Raw genomic sequence first — 9914 nt, 5'->3', positions numbered from 1 at the left:
CCGCCGCCGACGGCAAGGAGAAGAACCCCCTGGATCTGCTCCCCCCCTCGTCCTTCGTCCTGGACAACTGGAAGCGCTTCTACTCCAACAACTCCGAGGTCGACTCCATCAAGTACTTCTGGGACAACGTCGACCTTGAGGGCTACTCCCTGTGGCTCGCCAGCTACATGGACAACCACCTCCTCAAGCAGACCTTCATGACCTGCAACCTGATCAACGGTCTGTTCCAGCGCTCTGAGCGCGCTCGCAAGTATGCCTTCGGCTCCTTCGTCATCTTCGGCGAGGACAACGACTCCGAGCTCTTCGCCATCTACCTCGTCCGTGGTCAGGAGATCCCCTTCGAGCTGTCTGATGCCCCGGATTTCGAGTCGTACGTCCTCAAGAAGCTTGAGATCAACGACGAGACCAAGGCCCTCGTCAACGCCTTCCTCACCTGGGACGACTCCATTGAGGGCTGCAGCTTCGCCTCCATCACCAACAAGAAGTTCAACGAGGGCAAGATCTTCAAGTAAGCGCCTTCGCCCGCTGCTTGCTGCTTCTCCACCCTTCTTCCGCCCCGCCGCCGCCCGCGCGCCCCTCCGCTTGTGCGGCAGCGAGGAGGGATATGCACAAGCATGTGTACATCTACGCGCCCCAACTGCGCCCCCATTTTTGGGATGTGCATAGGCTCGCGCGCGCACATGTGGCGTGTGTATCCCTGCACCCGCAGGCGGCGGTGGCACAGGATGGCCGGTGCTTCGAGAGGCGCACTCTCCTTCCCCCCCCCCACCCCCCCTCGGCATAGCATCGCTGTGCATGATGGTGGCGCTATGCAAGCATGTTGGAGTCCAAAAGAGGTGTTGCCACGCGGTGACGGCTCTCTCCTCCGTGCTTGAGAGGGGGGGGGGGGGTGCATTGGCGTGCCTGTCCATGCTCCTTCTTGTAGGAAGACAATATAAGCACTTCACCACGGCTCTATGTGTCCGGCTCTCCGGCGTGCCTCGGGTCTCGAGGAGGGGTCTCAGGGAGGGGGGGGGGGGGGCAGGGACTTCGCACATGTGTGTGTGTGTGTATGTTGTGTGTCATATACGCCGCCCTCATGCCCCGGGGGGGCCATTTTCGCTGTCCTCCCCAGGTGCGCGCGGGAGGAGGGTCATGTCTTTCGGGGCCTCCGCACAGATTGGGTTGAGGAAAGCCGCCGCTTCGGGTGTTTGCGATTGCCTCCTTGTCCCGCCTCCGAGGGCGTCCTGCGCCCTGGGGGGGACGATGACTCGCGGGGTCAGTCGTCGTTTCCGCGCCCCGCCGACTCCTAAAGTGGATCACTCTCCCGCTTGCCTGGAAACAGGTGCGTGCCGAGTGTGCACGCACCTGCGGTTCGGGTAGTACGAGCGGGGGCTTGTAACTGTTCCAGCCGGTCTAGGCAGATGCGACACAGGTCCAGCGACGTGTACATGGCCCAAGCATGGCGGTTTGCCATTTGCCGCGAGGCTTTCCAAGCGGACGGCCTTGGCAGTGATGGTAGCGAATGGGGTAGGGTAGAAGGAGCGACGACACCGCCCGCACGCGTCGGGCGGAGCGGGGGGCGGTGGCACCGCGTGCGCCCCGGCACGCCCGGTGCTTGACCTGACCGGGGGGACACGACTTGCCGGATGGTCCGGCGGTGGAGTGCCACAATCGACCTTCCAATTTTCAGATTTCGGCCCCCTTCACGCGATCAGGAAAGTGCGCTGCCATTGCACGTGCCCGTGGTCATTGGCAATGCCCCAGCGAGGGCCCATCGAGGTTCGTCACACGTACTCCTGGTTTTTGGTCACGCGCCAGGCATGGCCGGTTGGTGGTAGCTTGGCCAAGGCGAGCCCCCTGCGCCGGAGCAGGCGCCCAGGGCCCGGAGTCCGTGGATAGTTGGGTGCCGACCCCGTGCCTCCCTCCGATGACGGGGAATATTCTCCGAAGGCTGGGGGGGGGAGGGTGGTGGCGGTGAACAAGCAAATACGCCCGACCCCGGCGCGGGGCGGGCCCCTCCCCCAGGCCCTTTCGCGAGGCGGGCGCGGCGGCTTCTTGGTGCTCCCCGAGATTGATGCCCTCCCTTCCCATCGATGCCCGGGTGCTCGCTCGGGCTCGAATAAGCCTCGTTGAAAGCCGCGCGCCCTGCGATCCTCTCGGGAGGCCCTCTGCTCCCTGCCCTTGGACATTCTCTGGCTCCTCGTGGTCGTCCGCCTCCTTGCCCCTTTCCGCCCTCGAGGGCCGATCGCGAGATCGGCCGATGCCCCGCCAGGCCCTTTCCTGTATTTGCTCCTGGGAATGGGGAGGGGAAGCGCCCTGCCCCTGGTGTCATGCTTCCTGGGTGGATGCACGGTGGTTGCGGTAAAGTGAGCTCTGGTGTATCTTCCCGCGAAGCGCGCTCCTGCACTGCCTCTATCTAGCCCCTCTCATGGAAGCTCGGCTGTTCTCCCCCCGCGAGAAGGTGTCCGTGTTGCCTGGCAGCCTTGGAAAGTTCCCGCTACAAAACAGCTCCCCCCTCAGGACCTCTTTCTCGTGGGATCCTGTCTCAATCCGGGTATTGTGTCGGCTGGGAGGGGGATTGAGAGCGGGAGGACGAGGAAGCAGGGATGAACTGTCCAACCGAAGTGCTGGAGACATGAGACAACCCATCTTCCGCCGCGCTTTCCCGGTGTCATCCCCCCGGATCAAGTGTGGGGAGGCCGTCGCCGAGATATCCTGTGCCGAGGCTACCTGTAGGCAGGCCTCCCCCAGCCGGAAGCCCCTGGTGGCCGCGATACATGATGGGCTCGTATGGCCCGACGAGCGGCCCAAATCGGGAGCCTTCTCATCGCCGGGTGGTCTATGCTACGAGCGAATCCAGGCAATCTTCCTGCCCATCATCACCGGATCGACTCGAGCTGGCCCGTGCTTTCACTGGCTGCCATAACTGCGCTGCCAGTCGAAGAGGGGCCCCTTTCCTTCCATGAGCGCAGATCTTCTCGCCATCAGCGAGCGGGGATATAAAATTGGTCGTTCAGCAAGTAGGAGGTCTCTCTCTGCAGGACCAAGGTTCCCCCAATCGATACTCCTCTGCATTGGCCCCATGATCCTGGCTCTCAGCCGGTCATGGCATTGTCCTGCCACGCTGTGGTGTGGCCTCTGCGACATCGTAGCGGTGTCGAGGTCGGCTGGTGTCTCAGGTGCTCTGGGCCTCCTTCCGCCTGAGGCTGGGGGCCCGCTCATGAGCAGGCTTGTCAGGAGGGTGGTCCCGCATGCCCGGCTTCGCTATATACCGAGGAGATGGCTGGTTCCTTCTCGCTCGACCAGATCCCAGTCCGCCAGGGCGAGGCCCACGATCCTCTTCGCGGGCCATGTGCCACCTCCGACTCCTTGGTAGCTCCAGAAAAGTTCACCTGTCAACTTGGATCCTCGGCCAAAGGCTGTGCGCTTGTGTTGTGCTTGTCATGTTGGCCGAGAAATAAAGAATCCTGCCATCTTCTCATTATCATGCTGCATTCGCCCCATCGGTGCATATCCTCGGGCCAGGAGTCCCTCAGCGCTGCGGGTATCACCAAGAACCGGATACGGGCCTGCCATGGTGATTGCCATGTTGGACCGTCGATGCCCATCGGTAGCCGGCCCCGACGAACAGCATACTCCTCTGGTCGCCATGCTAGATTGAGCCTCAGCACCCTCGAGCTCCCCCCCCCCCCCGCCCCTCATCTCCGCCAGTGGGATGCAATCCCCGAGAGTTTCCTGCCATGCAGACGCCAAACCCAAATCCCGGCCCTCTCGATCGCGCATTCTTCGCCGGACTCAAGCCAGGCTACAGCGACATCCTCGCGCCCGGACGGGCCCGGCGTTGATGCAAACCGATTCCCGCCCGTCTGAGAAGCCTGTGTCTATCTTTCGAGTGTGCACGAACCGAAGGACCTCCCTCCGAAAGTGAAAGCCGCACAGCCTACTGCTCGGGGAGATAGCATCACTACTCATGTAAGCGAGTCGAACCAAGGGAAGTCACCCATCAGACCTGGCCACGCCCACGGAGACCGAGACAGATCTCATCGCAAGAGGAAGGCCCGGTGCTTTGGGCTCTCTGGCCCCTTTCCCCGGGCCCTGTCCCCACGGCAAGAGACTCCGAAGGGATGGCCATCCGTGTGGCCTCGTCCACCCTTTCTTCCTCCTATGCCCACACTGCCAGCATATCGCCACGCTGCCCATCGTCAATGGGAGCGACGTTCGCACTTCCATTGGGAGACAGGTAGCTGTCGGGAAACACCCAAAAATGCCCCTCCCCATCGCGCGAGTCTCAAGCATACAAGCAAGCGAATGCGCCGCATCTTTGCCAGACCCAGCTGGGATTGGGTGGTTAGCCTCTCCCTTTGACGGCCGTGATCAAGGGAAAGCATGGTTATGGTGTCATATTGTCTACTACAATGGCAGGGAACGGGCTTTGGCGCCCCTCTTCTTGCGATCAAGCCAAAAAAAAGGGGGGGGGAGGGGCGAGGAAAGGATGGTCGGAGTCTAATCCTGATCACTGTCAGGGCCGGCGTCAAGGTCAAATTCGATGTCACTATCTTCCTGCGGCAGGTCGTCCTCCGACTCGTCCTTCTTCGACGCTGTGTTGTCCGGAGTCGAAGCAGAGACCGGGGCAGTGGGCATGGCCAGCGCCGGAGCCGCGGTTTTCTGGCGCTTGGAAGGCGAGTCCTCGGTGGCCGAAGGGGCAGAAGCGGGCGTCGTGGTCGATGGAGGGACCGAGGCCACCTGCGGCAATGCCATGGTCAACGGTGCGGTGGCAGGCACCATGGGGGCAGGAGCCGGAGTCGAGGTAGCGGCGGCGGTGGCGGCGGCAGCCGTGGCCGCTGTTTGGCCGAAGCCGAAGGCCGGCTCCGCGGGAGACCCCTTACTCACGACCGGGGCCCGGTAGCTGGCAGCCTCCAGGGCCAACTGGTCCTCAAGGGCGTCCTGGAGATCGGCAGCCGCGGTGGCCTGTCGGGCCACCGCCACACCGGCCAAATCCTCGGCCGAGAAGCCGCGCATGGCCGGAGCCCGGGGATGCACATTGGCCACAAGCAGGGGAAGAGCCTGGACACGGGCAGCCGCGCGCAGGGCCGGGTTTTGAGAAGCCATCACCCCGGAGGCCACCTGGAGAGCCAGAGGCAGGGCCGGCGAGTCGGCCCGGGCATTCGGCGCCCCGGCAGCAATGGCCAGACACTCGAGAGCCGCGGCCAGGACCGGGGCCGCGGCGTTGCCCAGCTCGCCGGCGCTGTAGGTGCACATGCTGGCCGGGACAAGCAGCCGGGCCAGAGTCAACTCACACCGGGCACGCCAGCCGATTTCCTCCGGCTGACCACCGGCCGCCAGCAGCAGCGCCTTCAAGAACCCCAAGCCATGGAGGGCAATCTCTGCCGGAGCTTGATCAAAGAGATCCACACCGGGGATCTGGTCCGGGTCGACCGCCACACCGACGGAGCTGGCCACCGGAGGGCTGGTGTCATTATCACCGCGCGCGCGCCGGCGCTTCTTCCCTTGCGAGGCAGCCGAAATGCGGGCATCCTCCGACAGCGGGGCGGTCGAGCTATTGGCCGATTGGGTCACTGCCGCGCTAAGCAGCCGATCCACATCGGCCAGGCAGAAGGCCGCAAATGGAGTGACATCGACTGGACAGATGCATGCACACAGGCCGAATGGACGCGTGAGCATGGGCAACAAATGGCGAGCGATGCGAGGGGGAGGGGGAGGATTGGCACACGCACGACCGACAAAGTCACGCCCAAGAATATCCACCGCCAGGGTCATGGTCTTGTAGGCCTCAATCCGGACCTCCCTGAGAGACAGAATGGTGGCGGCACCGGGCCGAGGGCGAGGGGTGGGCGGGAAATCCGACAAGGGGCAAATGTTAGTCCCGGACATGCAGGCGATGGTAGGGGGGGGGGGGGGCCCGACAGGGGGGGGGATGTCGAGTACGAGACGAGGGGGAGCTCACGCACGGGCAATGGGCCGACTGGCTGAGGACCATGCGCAGCAGCATGGCAAAGCGCGGGGCCACGGCCGCAGCGCGGACTCCGAGCGACGATAGCAAGGCCTGCAACAGACGCAGGCCATGGGCCAGGACGCGTGGCAGAACCGCCAGCAAGCTTGAGTAGTCACTGGAGGGGGCCATCTGCGGCGACCGGGGCGGGGCCAGCCCCAAAGAAAGGATACGCTCGGCCAGGAGGAAAAGCACACCGGCCGGGATGGGCGGCGGGCCAAGCATGGGCGGCGCACTGCGCGACAGGCCTGCTACCAGGAGATCGGCCGCGCGGCTGAAACGCCCAAACAACTCGATGGTCGTCGCGGCCGAGGCACCGGTCGACCCGGTAACGGTGGCCAGGCTGTCCAGCAGTCGGGCCGGAGGGGCGAAGTCCAGCAAACGGGTGGTGGCACCGCCGGACCCCGGAGGCCCGGGCAGGCGACCGGCCAGCATACGCAAGGACATCCGTGACAGGTCCTGCTGCACCGGGAGGGTCAGGAGATCCAGCGCATCATCAACGGCGCAGGCCACCGCACAGACGGCCCCAGACCAGGAGACCGGGACCATGCGCGGCCCGGCCAGACCGGCCAATGCCCAGAAGGCCCGACTGGCGGCCAGGTCGCAGGTGGCCTGCTGGCGGCCGGCCGCCTCAGACAGCGACCGGCAGAGCCCCGACAGGATACGCTCCTGGGCCGGGCGCAGGCTGGTCCCCAGGACCGGGGCCAGTGCGGCAAAAGCCGCCAGGGCCACTTCCACCTCGGCCGGGCTGCTGCGGCTGGAGGAGGCCACCTCCCCCAGCAGGGCAACGACCTTCTGCTGGACCTGGTTGCCGGCCGACCCGCCAAGGAGGACGTCCCGACGGAGGGTGGGCTGCCGGGCGCACACAGCAGTCAGATGGGCCACCGCGTGCAGGGCCGCCGCGCGGATGGTCGGTCCAAGCTGCGTGGCCGGCAGCTCGCCCTCGCGGGCCGTGAACCCGGCAGCACTCATGCGGGCATTCGCAAGCAGGTGGTTGAACCAGGCCCCAGCACCGCGGGCCAGGGCGGTGGCCGGCAGAAAGTGCGCCGTGGCCGAGGCCAGCAGGCATCCGGCAAGACGTCCGCGCAGGGCGCGGCCCTGCAACAACCCGGACACCTTCTGTGTCCATGCGTGGAGGGTCGTCCGCTGGAAGGCCTCGTCGGTTGAAGTGCCAGCGGCCACGGCGCCGGCCTCCAGGCGAGTCTCCTCGGCCGCGGCCCAGGCGAACATGCGCGCTCCGTCCGACCGCAGGATGTCCAGAGTCGGGGCCAAGTTCTGGCCGACCGAATGATCCGTGGCCAGAAGGCCGTCAAGAAGATGGCGCAGCGGGTCCGGGAAGTGCATCCCGGCGGCCGAGCTCTTCGGAAGGAGGGTAGCCATGGTGCGTTTGTGGTGGGAGGTGTGTGTGTGTGTGTGTGTGTGTGTGTGTGTGTGTGTGTGTGTGCAGGGGGATGGCAACAGGCGTGGCAGGGGGAAGAGAGGCCCAGAGGAGAAAAGGGGGCCCAGGCGCCAGGGACAGAGGGGGGAGGAGTGTGACGGAGGAGGGGGAGGAAGAGGGAGGGAGGGAAGCCAGATCACACTGCACCTGGGTGCGGGGAATGCCGCGGGGGCTCTTGGGGGGGGCGTTCCCCTGCCTTGCCCTCTTGCCGGTGGTGACAGTCCCCTAGACATCGTCTGAGGCTTGGCCGCCTCTCGCCTCCGGGGAGCCACATCCACCGGGAGAAAACGCATGGGCGTCGGTGTGTGCGTGTGGGCGTGGGCGTAAAAATGCTTGCACAGGGAGAGACAAAAAATGCGCGGCCACCAGCGGCGGTGGGGGAGATCTAGGAGCTATACCTCCACGAGGTGGGGCACGTGATCGTCAAGCACGTGTAGCTCGGTCTTGCTGCGGCGTGTCGGCGCTCCCGCTTCTGGGGCACTTTTCTTGCTTGTTTTTCGTGAGCCCGGGTGCGGGGGAGGGGGCGAGGGTTTGTGGAGATACACACACATGCACCAAGGGCAGAGGCCGGAGCGGGCGCACTCGCGTGCAGACAGCTTCGGAGGGGAGCGCGCGAGCGGAGGCGCCCGTTCCGCCGGAACACAAACAGGCACACGCGAGCACTTGCATGCCTAGAGCGGGGTCGTCTATTGTATGTTAGTTTGTCAGGCCGCTACGCTGTTCTATCCACTCGCGGACGGACTCGTATACGATGAAGTTCAGCGCATGCAGAGGGAAGGCCCGGAAGAGAGTTGGCCCGAGGCCGCGGTAGAAGACACGATAGTCACCGTGGCCCTCGGCCAGGGTGGCTCGAGCGCATGCCAGGAAGGAGTTCCCACCGGGCCGGGCACCAGGGGAGTTCTGGCCGGATGCCGCTCCGAGGAGGGCCGACTGTAGTCGCGACTTGACCAGATCCAGGGGAAACATCACCGTCCAGGAGGCCATGCCAGCGAGGCCGCCAGCGACCATGGCCATGGCGCCGAGTTCGGAAGCCGTCAGCGGAGCCACCGGGCCCCGGGGTCCGCCCTGCTCGGCGGCCGCCGTGTTGGCCTGGTGCAGGCGGAGCCTGGAGTGAAGATACATCCGCCGGAAGAGTTCGTACGTGGCAAAGTAGACCCCGGTGCCAATGAAGTCCCGGCCGATGTGGATGTGCGCCGCCCGGTACAGGGCCAGGTAGGAGCCATTCCGCTCCCGAATGGACCGGATCGTGCCAAATAGACTGACACGTGGGGGCTTGGCCGGGGCGGGGGCCGCGGTGGCCGAGGCGGCAGGACCGGCGGAGGGAGAGTCGGCGACCGACGCGCGGGCCATCTGCATGTTGACCTTGATAGTGTCCAGCGGGCTGTTGAGGGCGGCGATCGCCGCGCCGGACAGTGCGCCAGCCGCGATGATCACCGGCATCGGGACCTCAAAGCGAGCACCGAACACCGCCAAGTCCGAGGGCTGGGGCTGGAAGGTGCGCACATACGGCTCCTCCATGCCCATCTTCAGTGACTCATATGTTTGGAAGGCCAGCGACTTGAGGAAGCCCACGACAAAGAGCGGCGGCAGCATGCCTCGAAAGAGACCCGGGACGCCTGGCGGGGTGCATGGGAGCAGATGTCATGGTTGGTTGGCTGGGAGGGACTTGGAATTGGCGGCCAAGGGTGGGTCGTGGTGGGGAAGGGCCGGGACTGGGCGCAAGCCAAGAGGGCACATGGGTGCGTACCTTCCGCGCGGTAGATGCCCTTGGCCACGGCGTAGGCCGACAAATTCCGGCTGCCGGGAGCGGCGGCCTGGAGGTTTTGCATCCGGGTTTTCAGCAGATCGAATGGATAGCCAACAAGAACGCCGGAGGCACCGGCTGCCGCGGCCGCAACGGCATAGCGGTGCGGATACAGCGCCCGGGCCAGGGGAGAAAAGTCGGCTGGACCGGTGGCGCCGTGCGCGGACATGTCGGTAGGGAGCATCTGCGTGATGTTTGCCATCTGGTGGGAGAGAAAGGGAGGGAAAGGGAGGAAGAGGAGAAGGGGGGGGGGAGGGAGAGGAGGGAGGCGCCGCCGGATGGGCGGGCAATGCCAGGGAAGTGGGGCGGGGCGGGCGCGCGAGCGCAGGAGCGAGGGAGCAGCCGGAGGGGCGCGGGGGTCGGGCGGGCGGAGGAGGGGAGAGGATTCGGATGAGCAGTTCAGATCCCAGTATGCAAGCGGGGGAGACCCTCTTGGCCGCCACGGGCGATGCCCGGCAGCGCTGCCACGACTATGCCTCGGTTCGGGGGGTGTGCACCGCGCGCCGCGGCATCCGGCGACAAGGGAGACAGGAAGAGGGGGCAGCTGACGGGGGGGCCAGAGGGTGTTTGGTTGGCAGACAGTGCTCTCAACCCCCAATCGATCTTCCACCTGGACCTGGGGCGCCGGCCAGCGGGACGGGATAGATCTCCTGATGAGGGGATGATGATGGTGGCGGGGG

The 9914-nt window shown here is 65.5% G+C and overlaps 4 protein-coding genes across 4 annotated transcripts in view; 2 read left to right on the top strand and 2 right to left on the bottom strand.

Annotated features, from left to right (window-relative positions):
* The window catches only part of H696_05111 (hypothetical protein), a gene marked incomplete at both ends in the record, with an annotated part of 1299 nt that extends 787 nt beyond the window's left edge, over positions 1–512 (top strand). The window contains one exon of the mRNA XM_009498961.1: positions 18–512. Coding sequence (XP_009497236.1) covers positions 18–512 — 495 coding nt within the window. The remainder of the gene's footprint in view (positions 1–17) is intronic.
* A 642-nt stretch (positions 513–1154) lies between these two features.
* H696_05110 (hypothetical protein) lies at positions 1155–3457 on the top strand. The gene has a single exon (XM_009498960.1). It carries the CDS (start codon positions 2411–2413, stop codon positions 2906–2908), a length of 498 nt encoding a protein of 165 aa, XP_009497235.1. The 5' UTR covers positions 1155–2410; the 3' UTR covers positions 2909–3457.
* Positions 3458–4327: 870 nt separating this feature from the next.
* H696_05109 (hypothetical protein) lies at positions 4328–7410 on the bottom strand. The gene is made up of 3 exons (XM_009498959.1): positions 5952–7410; positions 5718–5788; positions 4328–5621 (listed from the first exon to the last, which is right to left on the bottom strand). Exons 1-3 carry the CDS (start codon positions 7370–7372, stop codon positions 4486–4488), a joined length of 2628 nt encoding a protein of 875 aa, XP_009497234.1. The 5' UTR covers positions 7373–7410; the 3' UTR covers positions 4328–4485.
* Positions 7411–8093: 683 nt separating this feature from the next.
* Positions 8094–9496, bottom strand: H696_05108 (hypothetical protein). The gene is made up of 2 exons (XM_009498958.1): positions 9178–9496; positions 8094–9046 (listed from the first exon to the last, which is right to left on the bottom strand). Exons 1-2 carry the CDS (start codon positions 9434–9436, stop codon positions 8127–8129), a joined length of 1179 nt encoding a protein of 392 aa, XP_009497233.1. The 5' UTR covers positions 9437–9496; the 3' UTR covers positions 8094–8126.
* Positions 9497–9914: the final 418 nt, after the last annotated feature.

Source organism: Fonticula alba, assembly GCF_000388065.1.
Source record: "Fonticula alba strain ATCC 38817 unplaced genomic scaffold supercont2.9, whole genome shotgun sequence".
NCBI lineage: Eukaryota > Rotosphaerida > Fonticulaceae > Fonticula > Fonticula alba.
Note: the sequence above shows the minus strand (reverse complement) of the source record. Positions and strands in the feature narration are given on the sequence as shown.